This window comes from Corapipo altera, unplaced genomic scaffold (assembly GCF_003945725.1).
Source record: "Corapipo altera isolate COAL_440 unplaced genomic scaffold, ASM394572v1 50, whole genome shotgun sequence".
NCBI lineage: Eukaryota > Metazoa > Chordata > Aves > Passeriformes > Pipridae > Corapipo > Corapipo altera.
The window spans coordinates 2,746,173-2,764,679 of NW_020884889.1; the positions used below are offsets into that span (position 1 = coordinate 2,746,173).

The 18,507-nt window shown below is 43.4% G+C and overlaps 1 protein-coding gene across 6 annotated transcripts in view; it reads left to right on the plus strand.

Annotated features, from left to right (window-relative positions):
- Positions 1–18,507, plus strand: part of IGF1R (insulin like growth factor 1 receptor) — a 174,677-nt gene that overhangs the window by 139,858 nt on the left and 16,312 nt on the right. For 3 of the 6 annotated variants that reach the window (XM_027644377.1, XM_027644381.1, XM_027644382.1), the window contains 13 exons: positions 452–578; positions 1,208–1,446; positions 1,911–2,078; positions 2,236–2,440; positions 6,577–6,863; positions 8,322–8,458; positions 8,752–8,911; positions 9,929–10,034; positions 11,415–11,485; positions 12,784–13,013; positions 13,294–13,404; positions 14,030–14,189; positions 16,365–16,494. In XM_027644377.1, the coding sequence (XP_027500178.1) occupies positions 452–578; positions 1,208–1,446; positions 1,911–2,078; positions 2,236–2,440; positions 6,577–6,863; positions 8,322–8,458; positions 8,752–8,911; positions 9,929–10,034; positions 11,415–11,485; positions 12,784–13,013; positions 13,294–13,404; positions 14,030–14,189; positions 16,365–16,494 (2,131 nt within the window). Of the gene's footprint in view, positions 1–451; positions 579–1,207; positions 1,447–1,910; positions 2,079–2,235; positions 2,441–6,576; positions 6,864–8,321; positions 8,459–8,751; positions 8,912–9,928; positions 10,035–11,414; positions 11,486–12,783; positions 13,014–13,293; positions 13,405–14,029; positions 14,190–16,364; positions 16,499–18,507 lie in introns of those variants that run through there. The other 3 variants (XM_027644378.1, XM_027644379.1, XM_027644380.1) reach the window with 2 other exon arrangements.

Consider the following 18,507-nt stretch of genomic DNA (forward strand, 5'->3'; position numbering starts at 1 on the left):
TCCAGAAAAATAAATCGTAGTTGTCAAGAGTTGTCCTGGAGAGTGAGAACACAGAGGCTGGTTACTGCTCTGCACGTGCTTTGGAGTTGGATGATGAATTTAGTGCTTTCAGACCAGTCCTGTGGATAAACAGCACTTCCATTCCTCACTCAGGGAGAGTCTGAAGTAGTTTTCAAGAGCTTTCTGGTGATGCATTAGAAGAAAAACTGCTTCAAAAAAATTAATAGCAAGTAGCTCCAGCATATTCTAACATGATTGCCAAGGTCACTGCTTGCCCTTAAGTATTCAAATGTAGTGGGATGAAATAGGAAGCTCTGCAGAGACAAAGGCTGTTGATATCATGAGGTGCTACTGGAAAGGCTCATTAGCTAAACCAGACACCTAAGAAACAGCAAAAACTGACAGGGGGTGTGATACCAACTCTGTCATGTCCTGTTCTTTTGTATTGCAGGTGAAAGCAAAATTCTGCATTTTGTTTCCAACACTACCCTCAAGAACAGGATTAAACTGACGTGGGAACGATATCGGCCTCCAGATTACAGAGACCTCATCAGCTTCACCGTGTACTACAAAGAAGCGTAAGTGGATGTTGTCAGGGCCTGATCAGGGCAGTCCAAGAGACAGTAACAGTTCTGTTCCTACTGCTGAGAGCTCATCCAATTTATGTATTTCATCCTCAAGCCCTGCCTCTGCTCAAATTCTTTCCTTGGTGGAGCACAGGCCACCTTTAAAGAGGATTGTTTTGAAGGAATCCTAGAAATGGATTGCAAATCCATCAGGAAGTTTCAAATTTGAAAAAAAAAATAAAAAAAATCTGTTAGACTGGTCAAGATCAGTCACAGAACTTTGGGTTCTTTATGGTAAAAAACTTGGCCACTATCAATAACTGTCTTGAGTTGCCTGTGTTTGATATGTGTGTCCGAAGTGTTTCACTGCCTGTTTGGGATAAAAAATAGATAAATATAGTGTTTTCTTGGATAACATTGTCTTGTTACTAGTGACTGAAGGTAAACCTGCAGCTAAAACTGAACTCTGAATTTTGTACTGCTTGGAAATACGGATTTTAGCCTGTTTTATTCTGCTGGGGAAAACAAGTAAGCTTTATGTGTTTCACTGAGCAGCTTTGAAATGAGGCACTCTCAGTCATACATGGCAATCTTTAGGAGAAAATAAATATTTGTGCTACTTTTTTCTTTGAATATTTCAGACCATTCAAAAATGTGACAGAGTACGACGGGCAAGATGCGTGTGGCTCCAACAGCTGGAACATGGTTGATGTTGACCTGCCACCAAACAAAGAGAACAATCCTGGGATTCTGCTGCAGGGATTGAAACCTTGGACTCAGTATGCCATTTATGTCAAGGCTGTTACCCTCACCATGATGGAAAACCATCATATTCATGGAGCAAAAAGTGAAATCATATATATACGAACCAATGCTGCGGGTGAGTTGCTGAGCTCTGGGGTGAGAGGTTGATAATGCTGCAGGTGTGACTACTGTATTATTGTGCAAGGTCTGTTGTTAATACAGAAATGGAATTTATGTGCAGATAATGTGCATAATGCTAGAAGTTTGAGTGATTATGAAAGCAGCATTAAAATTTGAATTAAAACATTACGTTCATTGGGAACTATGGGAGTTCCTTGGAGTTAGAATTTCAGGCTTTGTTCCATTGGTGAAGGTGAATTTTAAGTACAACTTTGGATTGGGGCTGCACATGGTTGCAGTTGAACCCTTGGTAACTGTTGTTAGCGAGGCATAAGTAAGAAATCCTTTATTTGAAATAAGATGGTGTTTTTCCCTGCAGTACAGAAATGGATTGGGATTCACTTCAGAAGCTTGCATGGAAATATTCTGTAGAATGCTCTAGGTTTAATTGCCTTTCTTTTCCTTTTTTTCCTCCTCCAGTGCCATCCATTCCCTTGGATGTTATTTCAGCCTCCAACTCCTCATCCCAGCTGATTGTGAAATGGAATCCTCCCTCTCTTCCCAATGGCAACCTCTCCTACTACATCGTGCGCTGGCAGCAGCAGCCTCAGGACAGTTACCTTTACAGACACAATTACTGCTCCAAAGGTAGGAAAACCAACCCTGCTGTGTTGGAATGCCTGGGACTCTGCCTGCCAGGCTCCTCATTGGCAAGAGCTGGGGAATAAACATGGATAAGACATGGATTGTTGCCGTAGTCATGGTCTGGAGAGAAACAAAACAAGCTCTGTTCTTTTCTTTTAAGATAAAGTCCCAATTCGAAGATACGCTGATGGGACCATTGATACAGAAGAAGCTACTGAGCCCACGAAGCCAGAGGGCTGTGGGGGGGAAAAAGGACCTTGCTGTGCTTGTCCCAAGACAGAAGCAGAAAAGCAAGCTGAGAAGGAGGAAGCAGAGTACCGCAAAGTCTTTGAGAACTTCCTTCACAACTCCATCTTTGTCCCTAGGTAATGGATTTTGGACACTTCCTCTTTGGAAGTGGGGCTAATAATTGTATGGGTAACACCTGAAACACACAGGCATTACCTTTCCTTTCATGGGAGACAACCTGCAGCCTTCCTCTGCAGTTTCTCTTGTTTACTAGCTTTCATTTCTTTCTTTCAATTCCAGCCCATAGTAAGGGTTCTTACCTGTATTGATCAAGGATTTCAGTGAGGGGTTCTTTTCAGGCTCAAGAGTCACTTAAGGAGCTCTTTGTCTATAAGGATTTCAGAGATGAGCAACATGTGGTAGACAAAGGGGTTCAGATTTGATCTTTCTCTAAATAGTCATTTAAGTGCTTGTGTTCCTAATCTGAAGATTTATTTGCCTTTGAAATTCAGGGCACAGTCACCTCACAGAATTGAGAATGGTCTGTCTTTCTCACTGCACTAGATACAAAGGGCCTGTTGGTTTCCTGGGTTTGTGCTGCAGAGAAGTATTAAATATTTCCACCCTGCCACAATAAACACCTGCTTACGTGTTAAGTGGAATAGTAACGATTTTATGCTGCAGCATAGAGTAGATACTACTGAATTAATTGGTGATTTTGATCCTTGAGTTTCCAATTTATCCTTCAGGTAAGCTGTTCTGCTTTAGGTAATTGGATGCTGGAGCCAGGCACACACTGTATAGCTGTTAAATTACAGTTTATACGCAGTCAGATCTCAGTTGTGCACGTTGCCTCGTTCTCTCTCCTGGCAGGGGAAGTTTCTGGTCAAGTCCTGTTTTTGAGAACTCCAAAGTGTGGCATTTCTGCTCATTAATGCTGGTTTATATCACTCTCCACTGTGATTTTTTTGGTCCTCAATTCAAGGATGTGTTGGATTGACTTGTTGGGGTCGGGACTGATATTTGCAGAGCTTCTTAGTTTTTCCCAAAAAATGAGGAACTAAATACTGCCTGTCTTCAGAAGTGTGAAGTATCTTACCTGAGTTCTGTCTGGGTCACATTTAGCATTTGGGGCTGACCTTGTGCAGGGTTTCCCTAGTGATGATGAGAACCAGCAGCAAAGATCAGGTCCAGGGAAGTTTTAGGCACCGTGTCTGGCCATGATGTAACTCCTGAGCAATGTGAAATGTTGAGATCTGATTTCAGACTCTATGAAACAGCCCAGCAAGGAGTTTTGAAAGGCACATGTCAGGTCTAAACTACTTGAAAGTCTGTTGCAAAGGAGTTCTTTTGATTTCCCCAAAGCTTTGTTATTTAAAATGTGTTATCTTCTCTCATATTTTCTTGCATTCCTGCCTTCATCCCCCCAAGTAAACTCATAGAACCTTGAGCTCAGACAGTAACAAATAGACTGACCAGTTCCCAAAGTTTCCTGAAAGTTTGTCCTTTTTCCTTAACTTACTGTCACGAGGATGTTTTGTAACAGCAGGGACAGATAAGGTACAACACTCAGCAATAGCTGCATAGCCAAGCAACTTTTAAGAGCCTGTATGTCAGGGAATTAAAGATTATGAGCTAGTGAGATGCCTCCATGGGACAAACCTAAGCAGTTTGTTACTTGTTGATGTCATTTTTTTTTCCTCTGTTTTCCAAGGGAGAGTTAATTAATGTGTTAATGCAAGCCTCAATAGCAGTATTTGTTTCCAGTGTCCTACCTGTCTCCAGGATATTATGAAAGAGTTGCAGCACTGAATACAGTGTGAAAGTATTTGACTGGGTGGTTTTAGGATTGTTTAAGAAGCCTGTTGATCTAATCTCTTGTGCAATTCTGGATGACCCCATGGGTGTTACTGCTATGGTGGCTTTCAAACACTGGGGCTCTGCTTAGCCTTGAAGAGACACTCACAACCGGGGAGGAGGAGTTATTCTACAAGTTTTTTGTTTCTCTAATGAGCAGGAGGAGGCTCTGTGTGTAGTCTGAGGAGTAACATTAAAATTGCCACAAAGAACAGTGAGCTTTTCTGTTAAATGTTAACTTTTTTCCTTCTTTTTTTAATTTGATTTAATTTTTTATAGTGTTATTTTTAATTTTTCTCCTGCATTTCTCTTCCTTCCTCTCCTTAAACAGAATAGATGATTTTTCATGGTTTTATCTCAGACTTACTTCCTTGGATGCTTGTTTTTTGCCTTTATCTCTGCCTTTCATGAAAGCAGGAAGCTGCTGGACCGAAAAGCAGTGCTGTCAAATCTCTTGATGTTTCAATCCTGTTTGCCTTGTGGTTATCCTGCAGCTCTTTTTCTCTTCCTGCTTCCACTGCAGTTTTCACCAACAAGTTTTGTGTCCCTTTATCTTTTTCCCCAAAGGCAAGGGGGGACTGTACTTCCCCCCTACTCCCAGATACCACCAGAGAGTTGAAACTTCGTGCATCCCATAAAAGCAGAGATAAAGTCAGGCCTTTTGGGTTCTTGCATTGGCATATGCCTTGGTGGCTGATTGAAAATGAACTTTTTATTTTCACTCCTTTTATCACAGAACCTCTGCAAATGTTCATCACTTCAGAGTTAGGCACCCAAATTTTAGCAGATTAAAAGTTTGTTCTGTCCACTGAGTTAAAGCACTAAATGAATATTCATTCTAAGCAGGGTGAACAACTTTAGTAACTTCCATAAATACCAGTGGAGAGGAGGCACAAATGCTTATATCTCCTGTGAAATTCCCTTAACTGACAAGGCATTGACTTGTACATCGCTTAAAACAATTTCTTGTTAACTTAGGAAGTTCTTTCCTTGCCTTCGTTTATTTCTGGTTTACATGGTGGCTGAGAGTGTCAAAACAACTACTGAAGATGTACTAAAAGGATTTTGGAAAAATCTGTAATGAATTCCTAAAAAAAAATTAAAAATTAATCCAACCTCTGCCAGAAGGTTTCAAAACCAAGTGAGCTTGTTTTTGGCTCTGGGAGCAGCTGCCTTGTGGCTGCATGTGCTAAGACGATGTGTTTGACAGTGAATTAACTTCTCCTGTTGAGTCATCTTTCCTCCTGTTGTGTGTTTGGGGGAGGCCTCCTTTGCCTGGTTTGTAACTCTCTGGTAGAGATGTCAGACCTCATGTCCTTGATCCCTCCTGCCCTGGCCAGGTGCCACATGGGCACTTGGTGGAGTGATTTTAGGAGGGGTAGGATTCAAGCCCAGACTGGTTTTGTAGTGTGACCTTTCTTACATTCTCCTTTAGCTCCCTTTGGGGCGTTGCTTCCCAGGTGTGGGCATTCCTGGGGTGGGGGAGCAGGAGCAGTACAGCCAGTGTGCCCTGTGTGGCTGGTGCCCCTGTGCAGAACAGCCTTGCATCTGAGACAAGACCATGTGGCACTGGGTGTTGGTGACCTGACACCAACATCCAAAATGGCTCTAAGAGAACCTTAGTGCTTTTGCTGTTACTCAGGCCTGTCCACCACAGCACTTTCTGAGGCTTGAGAAAGCAGCAGCGTTGCTGTAAATCCTCAAGTTTTTAACTGCTTAAATTTCACCCAGATGCCCGTAAGGCAAAGCTGCTCATTGAACTTTTGGCTGTCCCCAATATTAGTGCTGTGTTTGCTCACACAGGAAGGTTGTTCCTTTGCAGAGCTTTAGTTTGGGTGAAAGAAGTAAAGATGCACAGATAACTGAGTGCTGGTGAACAGTCATGGTCTTCAGCTGCCTTCCAAGGTTTCTTTTGTCAGTGCAATCCATTCTAAGGTCTGTAATTTCATCACAACTGCAAAGCTAACTCTCAGTAGGCTTAACTTCCTTGGCTAGTCCAGCAAACTTCAAAACAGTTTTTTTCCCCCCTAATGTTTCCAACCTTAAACATCTGATTTTTATTTTAAGCGTCAACATTACTGTCATGAAACACAAATCGGGGATGTTTATTGAGTAAGAGGGAAGCCATTTTTTGCTCTTTGGTGTGAGGTCAGAAGTTTGCACATTTATCTTGGGGCACAGTGTGAGCTTCAGAGTTGTGGCTGGTCCCTGACCAAAAGAGAGAGAAATGGGCTGTGCTGACATGTGGCAGGTTCAGATTGAGGCAGTTTTCCTCTTGTTTTGCAGTTTCCTTTATTTAGCTTTTTTAATAGCAGTTGCCTCTTTCTCTGGGGTGTTTTGCACAGTTTTCCTGAGGCTGGAGGAAAAGTGGGTTTTTTCTAAAGAGACCTTTTCCATACCCGTGTCTGCCCCACAGGCCCGATCGGAAGCGGAGGGATGTGTTCCGGATCGCAAACGCCACTCTGGCCGCTCGGAACAGGAACGTGACGGGGACAGATCACTTCACCAATGCCTCTGACGCTGAGGAGAGCGAGGTGGAGTACCCCTTCTTCGAGACCAAGGTGGATGGCAAGGAGAGAACCGTGATCTCCCACCTCCAGCCTTTTACCCTTTACCGCATCGACATTCACAGCTGCAACCACGAGGCCGACACGCTCGGCTGCAGCGCTTCCAACTTCGTCTTTGCCAGAACCATGCCCTCAGGTACGCTCTCCCAGGGGCTCTCCCAAGGGCCCTCACAGGGTGCAGCTTTGGCTTGTGTGCTGGGGAGGACAAGCTCTCCAAACCCAGTTAGAAATACGTTGGGGCGTCATAACAGTTCTGTGCAAGACAATGAACTGGAACTGTGTAGATTTTAAAGTCCTTGACCCGTCTCTGGTGTGTGCTGAGTGATGTGTTTGAGTCTGCTGTGAGCTGGGGAAAGGCAGAAGTTCATTACCAGCATAATTAGGAGAGAATCTGTTTCCTAGCAATAGAGGTGAGACCCACAGACATGGTGGGCTGGAAGGTTTTATCCCTCAGTTCCCTGTGTGCTCAATAGAGACAGGGCAGTGTTGCTCTGCTAATGTTTGGTTTTGCTGTGCTCACTTGGAACTGTTTGCAGATGTTGGAGTTTTGCTGGTGGGAATGTTTGCCAAATGTTTCTTCTGTCACAGAATGACCATGCATTTGTCCAGCCTGGGAACAGGAGGAATACTGTGTTTCTTTGTGCCCAATCCCTGGCCCCTAGAGTACTTCAAATAGGAAGCATTGAATGCTGTGCTCATGTTTGGGGCTCTTACAGATTGTACTTCTTCTGAGAAGAATAGAGATGATTTTAGTGTAAGCTCATACGCATCCAGCAATGAGCTTCTGACTCCAGCAGATGTCTGGGGATATTGGATGCAGAATGGTAGCAATTTTGTTTTGTTTCTGGAAGGAAAGGCTATCATAATCTAGATCCAGCTGTGTCAGTAAAAAAAGCAAAAAGTATTGCTTATTTCAAGGAAATAAGGAAATCTGTGAGATCAGGGAAAAGGAAATAAGTGTTCCCAGATTTTTTAACACATGGCTCTGATAATTAAAGGCTAAACAATTCTGTTTTCTTCTAAACATAACAACTGTATTTTTGAAGGAGTGGTCTTCTTTGACTGAAATGGGGTTCACATTCCTGTTAAGTTTTCAATAAACCACATAAAATTATTAGGAACTAAATAAGGATGAAGCACTTCCTGAATTGCTGATGAGATTATTTTAAACGGGGACAGATTCCCTCTGACTGTTTTAGGAGAGGGCTGTCAGTGGGGCAGTTGTGTGTTCACAGCTGTTGGCAACCTGGTTGTTGTTACAGCCATTTGGTGGGAACAGCTCCTTGCACTGTTTTGGTGTAGTGGAAAGTTGGGAAGGAAGAATCAGGTGCTGATAAACAGGTTTTTTTGGCACACAGAGCCCATACCTGGTGGAGCTGCATCCACTGCACTGGTTTTCTGGGAACCAGTAGCTGAGACTCTGCTGATCTCCAGCAGGGCCCTGGCCAATGCAGTTGGTTCCCTGGGTTTCAGTAGCTCTGCAGAGCTTCTGCACCCAAAGAACAGTGTGACCCTTCCATTCTCCTCCACTCCTGCACAAGTTCCTCTTCCAGTAGTAGATGTTCTTCTCACATCACCTGTAAATATTTTACAGAGGGAGCAGATAACATTCCAGGAACGGTATCATGGGAAGCAAAAGAGGAAAATACCGTCTACCTGAAGTGGTCAGAGCCTGCAAGTCCAAATGGGCTGATCCTGATGTATGAAATCAAATATGGGCAGCAGGGAGAGGTGAGGATTTGACATCCCTGCTCATAACTTACACACCAAAAAGGATCTTTTTAAATGTGCTTCTGTGCAGTGCTGCAACCCACAAAAGAAACTGTGATTTCAAACACCCAGCACCCTCAGCATGTCATTCCCTTTTTCCCCTTATTTTGAGTTGTTAAATTCCACATATCTTTGAAGTAAAACTGATCAGGTGGGACTCTTAGTTATAAAAATTAGCTTACCCTGCAGCTACATTGCTTTTCAGTAATGAACAATGTGAAGATACTAACGTGTAAATTGCTTTTTTGTTTTAGGAGAAGCGGGAATGTGTTTCCAGACAGGAATACAAGAAGCTTGGAGGAGCTAAACTAACTCACCTGAACCCTGGGAACTATTCTGCCAGAGTTCAGGCCACTTCCTTAGCTGGAAACGGGTCCTGGACTGAGCCAGTCTCTTTCTATGTGCAGCCCAAATGTAAGACAAGTGTTTGTTGTCTGTGCCAAATTGGAGAACCGGTGTCTTTTAATAATGCCTGATGTTTAAGTGTGTAAGTGGGTGTCTGAGCCTGTTGCCTGTACTCTGAATACTCCTCTTACTTGCTGGTGGTTCCTTGGGAACTCTTCTCTGTTCCATTTTTATGGCAGGTGTTGACAACCAGGAGGGGTGTGTGAGGTGTGTCCTTCCCTTGCATTGTGTGTCTGTGAGAGGTGCAGCAGGTGGTGGGTGTGGAGAACACACTGCTGTGCCTTCCTGGGACGTACAGCTATGCTGGGAATGTGATGTTAGCCATAACAACGTGGAGCTGGAGTGTCCAAAACGTGTGGCAACAAGGCACACCTGCTTTAAATTGCAAAATAATATGAGAAACAAATAGTTTGTTTAGATTTTTGGCTGGCAGGTTGACCTGTTCTGAGTGACTTTTGGTAAAGATCCTGATAAAAGGGTGATGCTGGTCCTGACAGTGGGAGTGATTTATATTTTGGAAGAACACCACCACAGTGACCCTCAAGAACTGAATATTTAGTTGTAGAGCAGATATATCCCCACAACACTGGAACTCCATGTCTTGTTCCTTTTTGGTTTTCTGAGTGCTGCACTTTGAACGATTTGAAGTAAAGAGCAGTGCCTCTATATTCTGAATAGATGTATAAGCAATTGCCAGGTGAACAAAAGGTGGAAAAAAGGTGAATGTGCAAGTGAACAATTGGATATTGTTCACTGAGGAATGTAAGTCCTTAAGCACAACTTGTGAAAACAAAGCCCAGACAGACACTGTTCTGTACAAAATTAATGCCTCTCAGTGTCTGCTTTCTTGTTGAACTCATCTGCAGTCAGGGAGGGTTTCCGAGTACATTTTTCCACATCAGACAAGAAAATGAGAACTTTGATTTCTTCCCTGTATGGAAATACACTGAGTGGGTTTTGAATGTTTCTTTGTTTAGTAGAGGTTTTATAGAAACCCTGATACAATTGTTTTCTTGTTGGTTGCAGCAGCAAACTATGGAAACTTCCTGCACTTGGTAATTGTGCTCCCTCTTGCTCTGCTGCTCATCATTGGGGGATTGCTGATAATGCTGTATGTCTTTAACAAAAAGAGGTGAGTTGTATATGCTGCTGCTTAAACCTGCAGGAGGGGAATTGTTTATTTTCAAATCTGTGCCCGTGGAGCAGGTTAAAAATTAAAAAGAGAAATGACATTCAGAGGAGTTGAGAAGCTGAAGTAGATTCTGTCTCGTTGGTGCGTAAAAGGAGGTGGTTTAGAGTTACCAGCCTCTGGCTGCTGCTTCTGGAGATATGAAGAGGCTTTTTATTCCAGTATCATATTAGAGAGGGAAGAGGAAGGCTTGTGAGGAACATACAGGTCAATGATGGCACACACTGGACCGGTATAATCAGAAGATGTGACTGAAATATGGCTCAGTATAAATCATGAAACCTTATTTCTATTTAGGTTAATTTGATTTAATTCTAGAGGGTTTTTTGAAGTCTTTACACCCACTTAAAAAATTATATCCTGGCCAAGACCGGTCTTGGGGACTTTCTGTTGATTTATTTTCCTCTGTTTTGTTTTTTGTAACTAGTGATTTATTTTTTTATCTCATTGACATACATAACGAGAATTTCATACAAGTCAGTGCAGATATTCAGACTTGCAACTTTCCAGGTTTGGAGGGTTTTTGTTACACTCAGATAAGTGATGCTCATTGAGTATCCCATGATTTTCAGCTCTAATTCATTGGTAGCCCTGCAGAGAGTGGTACCAGTTCTGCTCAAGGGCTCCAGAAAGGACTTTGTATCTGGTGAATACAACACCTTGGGCTCTCCTGGGTGAAATGCCTGATAACTTAACCCTTCTTTAAATTGTTCTTCTACCACAAGAATATTTTGCCTTTGATTTCCTAAGATCTGATGGATAATTTTATTTCTACAACCTGTCTCCTGCGAGAGTACTCATAAGAGCATTTATTATGTGTCCTATTCTGAGAATCACCCCAGTAAAATTGAAAAGGGGGTGAGAATTGTGTGTGTGGTTTTAAAATAAAATGATAGAAACCCTTAGGAAATAGTTGAATGGAATCCCCCATTAAAAAGAGTCTTGTCCTTTTCTAGATCACTTCTCTCCCACAGCAGATTGGATGATGTTAAAGTCTATTCTCAGCCATGGGTCTCCTGGTTTATCACCATACAGCTGCCTTTCTTAAAGGAAGTTTACCCAGCAGCTAAAAGTACCTTGTGTTTACATTTTTCTGGTGCTGATTTTCTGTAGAGAAGACTCCAGGTTTCCTGGGAAAGCTATTCTAGGCTGTTTGTCCATTGGTTCTGTGAGGTAGATAAGGACTCAGCACGTCCCCTTTGTGTGAAAAACTCCACACACATTAAATAATATTCTGTGGTTGAGCAAACAGCTTGTAGAAGAGATGGCCTGAAATCTACTTAGATTTAAAGATTAAAAAGGAAAAAACCAATGTTTTAACAGGAACAGTGACAGACTGGGCAATGGAGTACTTTATGCCTCTGTGAACCCCGAGTACTTCAGTGCCTCAGACGGTGAGTGTGACCTTACACTTGTGATGCTTTTGCTGTCATGTGTTTTGTTGGTGTCTGACTCTGGAAGGTATGAAACTCTAAAAGGCATGTTGTAAAACCACTTTCTCTGTTTGTTTTCTTAGCACAGCCACGGAATCCACAATTGATAATACGTAAAGGTCACTTGTCTATTGAAAGTGGGGAGTTTTTGAGTTGTTTTCCTGTAGTTTTGTTCAGCTGAGGCAAATTTGGATTCATTCATTTCACTTTCAGATTATCATCTACTCTTCCAGTGTTGCTTTCACTGGAATGAAGGAAGAATTCATGAATTTGTGGTCTTTCATGTTTGCCCTTTTAAGCTCTATTTTTCCTTATTGGAACAAACCCATGGCTTGAGGAAATCAGAACATCAGACAAATTTCCTTGAGGCCTCAGTTCTTCTGTTTATAGTTTAGTTTGGTGCTGCTGTTGTAGACTTTTTGCTGGAATAGCATTTCCAAAAGCCCCCAGGAGACTAATGGGTTTTTACCCAGAGTGGCAGCAGAATATTTTACTGTTATTTTTTATAGCAACACCATTAGGGTTAAAGGTCTGTCAGTGTTCATGCTATAATCCTCTATTTTCATCCTGTTATTTCACCCACGCAGAGCATGTGACACAACTGTCCCCTCCTTTGGTGACTGATAGGCAGCAGCATCAGTGAGTGCTTGGATGTGTTCTTGCCTGAGGCAGTCCTGCCTCCTGGCAGTCACCTTCTGAGAGCTCTGCTCTGCCTCAGATCAAAGTCCTGCAGCAGCAGCAAGTTCTGCCTTTGCTGGTGCAACAGTGAGTGTGCAAGGGATCAGAACAGTGCCATGCAAAGAGCTGCTGGATCAGAGCCTACCTCCCTCTAGTCATGAAGTCAGTCTGTTAATAGATAATACAGCAGACACTAAACTGATACAGATGATCAAGTGTGTTTGATGCTGTCTGGAAAAGCAAGGATCCCAAGAAAAGCTCAAGCCTTTAGCATTGATTTGAGCCTCTTCTCATCCTCTCATTGTGCTTTGAGGTTCTTTATTTCTACCCTGATATGTCAGTACCACAGTGAGGCTGCTTCAAGTCCATCTCCACATTTCTTTAAGATTTATTTTTATACAGTCCTCTACCTGTCTCTGTATGGGAAAGACCATGGACTGTTTGCACACAGGGGGCAAGGTCTCAGCGTTCTGTCTGGTGTTCTTACAGTCAGACTCTTTGGGCAGTTGCTGTTGTAGAGCAGTGAGTGCTCACACTTCGTGCAGAAGTGGGACCTCATGACCTGTTCTTTCTCCCCTCAGTGTATGTTCCAGATGAGTGGGAGGTGCCCCGTGAGAAGATCACCATGTGTCGGGAGCTGGGGCAGGGCTCCTTTGGAATGGTGTACGAGGGAATAGCCAAGGGAGTGGTGAAGGATGAGCCGGAGACCAGGGTGGCCATCAAGACTGTCAATGAGTCTGCCAGCATGAGGGAGAGGATCGAGTTCCTCAACGAGGCCTCGGTGATGAAGGAGTTCAACTGTCACCATGTGGTAAGTCATGGAGGTGTGACAGTGGCTCATGTGTTTATTGACACCAGGGTGTTCAGGGCACGTCTGCACTGACTCAAGTGGGAACTTGGGATTTCGGCTTCAACTCTGCACAGCTCCATAATATTATTGTGAAACAGGAGTCAGGGAGTGGAACCAAATCTACATTCAGACCTTTCCCTCAGGTTCACAGGTGTTTGGAGCTTCATGTCCACGTGGCTGAATGATCACTGCAGTTCAGGTAGCTGTGCTTGTCACTGAAGGGTTGTTTTTCCTCGACCAGGTTCGGCTGCTTGGTGTTGTTTCTCAGGGCCAGCCCACGCTGGTTATCATGGAGCTGATGACACGTGGGGACCTCAAAAGTTACCTGAGATCGTTGAGGCCAGATACAGAGGTGAGTCAAGAGCTGCTGGTTGTTTATTTTTCTTCAGTTTGAATCATCTTGAACAAGACAGCATCACGTTGGAAGCAGCAGGCAATTAGCCTTTCCTGCCCTTCTCCTTAAACTGCAAGAACAAAACAGGAGCTGCTCTGTGATCTGCAACACCTTTTTCATGAGGCAGCTGTTGCAGGTAGCCCAGTGCACCACATGGAATATATCCCTTCTTGTGTCACTAAGTCCTGTTTTCCAGATTTGCATTAAATCTCCTGTCTGATCTTATTTCTCATCAAGATGTTAAAGAAGCTGGCTTCTTTAATATGTGTCAGGATAGTCGATGCATGTTGTGTATCCTACCTGTTGCCAGTGCTGGAAAGTAAATATCTGTTAGCTTAGCTAATATGCAAACTCTCACACACAGACCACCAGTCTAAGGGCTAAAATTGGCACGTCTGATACAGGGTCTAAAGGATAAAGATGACACACAGGCTGCTGAAATCACAGCAGACCACGTAGAAAATGAGCTCAGCAGCTTTTGCCCTTGATCTAGAAATTCTGATACGGATAAATTAAAGGACAGAATGTGCACAAGAGAATGAATATGGTCTGTTACCTGGTTTATCTTGTTCATCTTGCTCAGAACAATCCCGGGCAGGCCCCTCCGACCCTGAAGAAGATGATCCAGATGGCAGGGGAGATCGCGGACGGGATGGCCTATCTCAACGCCAACAAGTTCGTGCACAGAGACCTGGCTGCCAGGAACTGCATGGTGGCAGAAGACTTCACAGTGAAAATTGGAGGTGGGCTCTCCTGGCTCTTACACAAATCACAGAGTCATCCTCAAAAATCAGCATCTTCGAAGGCGTTTTATTTTTTGAAAATCGTTGGGAAGACTTTTTAGAACTGAGCTCTAGTTGAAATTTCCGCAGAATGAAATATGTTCCTTACGAAGGCTTGCTGTGATTTAAGACCTGTGAGCAGTGAACTCGACTTGCTGTTGTTCCAGTGAGGCAACAGTATAGCACATGTGTTTGCAAAGAGCTGGGGAGGCAGTGGTTGGAGGTGCAGAGGCTGCAGACATCTGGGTGGATGGCGTGGTCACCACGGGTGTGTCATTCGCCCCTCTCTTAATGCACAAAAATAATTCCACCTCCTGTGTATTGATTCAAGAACGAGAACTTTAGGATTATTTTAAATCATATCTGAATTGGAAGTGGAATGTAAGACTTGACTGCAGCTGGGTGCTTTCCAGTCTGAGCTGGAGTTCTGCTTCCCAGACAGCTGAATGGCTTTTCTTCTGCTCTGCTGTTGGATCACCACCTTTTTTTTTTTTCCCTTCACCATCCTTCCAAAATAGTGTCAGATGAGTTTCTTCAGTCTTCTCTCCAGAGAGGGTGATTTTAAGCTGTTGGCTGTTTTTGAGTTGTGCATATTAAAATAATGTGTATAGCAACAGCCTTCTGCTGAAGGAAACTAATTTTTTTTTCTCTGAGCTTAACTCAGCTATTTTGATAATTTGTGTAAGTAATCCTGTCATTTGGGAGAAAGAAAAAATGATTTCATTTTGAGTCAGTTAATTAGGAAATAAGATCTTTGGGGGATTTTTTGCATTTTCTGCAGGTTCAGAGGAAGTCATTCCAGTTTTCTCCTCCTCCCCCCACCAACTTGTTTTACAATTCTCTGAACTGAAGATGGTGCATTTCTTCCCTTTAACATGTCCGTGGCTACCCCAAAAGCATTTTAATGTGGTGCATTGCTCTTGTTTGTGTACCAGTATTGAAAATCCCTTCATGTAGAAACAGTTTGGGAGCATCTTGGCTGGAACACGCCAACTCAGACTGTTCAGCTCTCAGAGGAAGAGCTTTGTGCCACACCAGCCTGTGCTCGCTGCGTATCTGTTTCTTATTTGCATTACATTTTGAAAGAATTTTCCGTTCAGCCAGGATAAAGTCACCCTGGTGTGTGGGAGTGCTGGAATAGCTGCACAGATGGGCTCTTTAGTCATAATCACTGAGGGTACCAGTGTCCCCAGCACACAGGGAACGTTGGGCTCGGTCACTCATCCATAGGCTGGTGATAACAACTGTGAGAGCTGAGGGAATTCTGTCCCCTTTTCACCCCACTTCTCCTGGAAAAAAAAAAAGGGAGGAGGCAACTCCAGGTCTGTATTGATAAAGTGGATTTTGCCCTCTGTGTCAGCAGGTGGCATTTAATATTAGTGAGAGATTTAATGGTACCTGATCTGTTAACCTTTTGGTTAGTGTTTGAGAACACAGTAACTGGTTTTATAGGCAAGTCCAAGACCCAGCAGTTCTGAGAGCCCCAGGCTGATTGTACAGAAAAAATGTGCTGGAATAAATCTGAGTTACAGTCAGATGAACCCAAGTCTTGGAAATGCTTATGTATTAACAGCCAAGGACATGCATATAACCCAAATATGCCTTTAATACTCGTCTGTGTTAGTCACAAATTAATAGCCTAATCCTCAGTAGCACTTGAAATGGAATATTTTACAGGAACTGAGAATTACCTTTGGGAGAGGGAAAAAAAACACAAGAGAAGGATGTCCCTCAACATGTGAAGTTCTTCAATTAAAGACAATAGTTTTAAGTACTAAAGGAGCTCTTTACACTCTTGAAAAGAAAATCATTGAATTTAGGGAACAGTTAGTGAATTATGTGACCTCTGGAAGAGTCATCTTACTGCAAAGCTTGAGCATAAATCCTGGAACTTTTCATGTTGCTATATTTAAATCATTCAGACTTGTCAGCCCTGAAGTCAGTGGCACAAATGTCTGTTGGTGGTGTTGGAAGGGAAGGTCACCAGCCCTAAGGCAGCAGGTGAAGTGCCTGCAAAGTCAAGTGTTGTGAGAACAGACTGCAGATCCTTTACAGCAGAGCATGATTCCCTGGCTGGTAGGAAGGGGAAATGTCCATAATTTTCTCATGCAAACTCAAAACATTTATACCTTCCAGATTTTGGCATGACAAGAGATATCTACGAGACAGATTATTACCGGAAAGGAGGGAAGGGGTTGCTGCCTGTCCGCTGGATGTCCCCGGAATCCCTGAAAGACGGAGTCTTCACGACGCACTCCGACGTCTGGTAACAAAGAAGGGGCTCTGAAAAGCTGGTTTAGCCCCTGTTCTTTCTATCCCCTCCTCTTGTTTTAGTAGGTTTAACTCAGTGTCCTGTCCATTCAAAGGTAACTCCCTTCTTCCACCGTGAAACATTCTGCTTTATGGTCATATTCCCACTGCAAAATCAAGAACTCTTGAGGTTAAATTCTGTCTCTCAGGGAGAGCAGAATTAAGTGGATTTCTGAAACTGGAGGTGGTGGCCTGTTTCCTGCTGTTAGTTGTAAAATCAGTTGTGCAGTGAAAAACATTACCTTCACCTGGAGGAGCAAGTTGTCATTTTTTTAAATTGCCCTCCTCTTTCAAGAAAAGCATTAAAAGTTGCCAAGAATATTGAAAGGTTCCTAGTGCTGACCTGCTTTTCCATCAAAACCTTCTGTGTAAACAACTCCCCTTTCCCCCAGATGAGTTGTGTACACCAGCAGGCTTTTTGGGGATCTCTCCCTCGTGCATATCCCTCTCCATTTGGAGCTTTGTTTGCTCATTTTTATGTACTGCAAGATGCAGAAATAGGGTTTTCTTTCAAAGCACACTGCCTGCCTGCTGTATCTGTGCAGTATTAATAGAGGAGTACACTCAGGAGGAGTAATCCTCTGGAACAACTCCCCACACACCCCCCAGCTTTTGGACATAGGTAGGGAGGACTTGGCAGAAGATGGTCTTGTACTGGCAGAACCTCTACTCTGTCTTTTATGATTTCTCTGCCTTCCTAACAAGATGTTTTTACTGCTGATCTGTTACAGAATTGGCAGCTGATTGCCTCCAAATGTCTAGAAGTCAGGAGGAAAGGCATTTTTGTGTAGTAAACTGCACTTTCTTTAAACAGCTTGAGGATTCGGAGTCAGTGGTCTGTGGTCCAGAGCACCAGCTATGAGTGAAATACTCATAAGAGGAATTCAAGTGAAAAAGCAAAGCAACAGAACGGTGCTTAATTTTGTTTTACATATGACCAGTAACTTACTTTTGAATCCAGTAACCCTCAGACTTGGAAACAGATGAAAACAACCACGTAGAGTCGAGGGGAAGCCCTGTATCAACCATTTATCTGATGGAGCAGTGCAGGCAGGCTTTTGGCAGTCCCCCCAGTAAAAGAACTTTGGGACTTGTAATGGCTTCACAAAGCAGACAGAAATTTGGACTAGATCACTAGAAAATCCCCAGATGTCGACCTGGCTGAGCCTGGAGTGAGGAGCTGGCAGAGCTGCCTGTTCTCACCACACAAGAGGAACTTTAGGGTCCAGCCCTTGCATCCCAAGGGGATACGGGTCAGGTGTCCCTGTGGTGACGGAGCAGGCTGGTTCCACATGTGCTTTCCTTTAGCCTGGAACTGTTAAGTGATGTTATTCTGTAAACACAACTCAAATTCCAAACAAAAAACTCCCAGGTGTGACACCAAATCAAGTGTCAGAAGTAAATTAGTGCTGTACTTGTAGGAAGTACGTGAGTGCTCCCTTCAATGCTGACGAGGAAGAAGAGTAGGGTTAGGAAGAAATCCTAATATCCAATCCTATGAACGTGGTGAGGCCCTGGCAGACATTGCCCAGAGCAACTGTGGCTACCCCATCCCTGGAAGTGTCCAAGGCCAGGTTGGACAGGGCTTGGAGCAAGCTGGTCTAGAGGAAGGTGAGAGGGAGTTGGAATGAGATGATCTGTAAGGTCCCTTCCAACCCAAACAATCCTGTGATTCCATGACTTGGTATTTGTCTGTCATTCAGTCCAAAGCAGGGTTGTGCAAACAGCATTGCAGTTGATCAGTGGGACGGTCTGAGTGAAATATCCTGACCTGGAAAGTTAGTTTACTTGTTACAAGGTTGGAATACTTAAGGGAAGGAGCAGGAAAATCTGACAGATTTTTACTTGAAAGCATAGAAAGGAAAAAAATTGTTTTATGGAGAGATGGTCCACAGCACTCATGGGTATTTCAGACAGTTCTTCTTTGGGATGGTTTCACATCTTAATTGTTAGAAGTGATTTGCTCTGA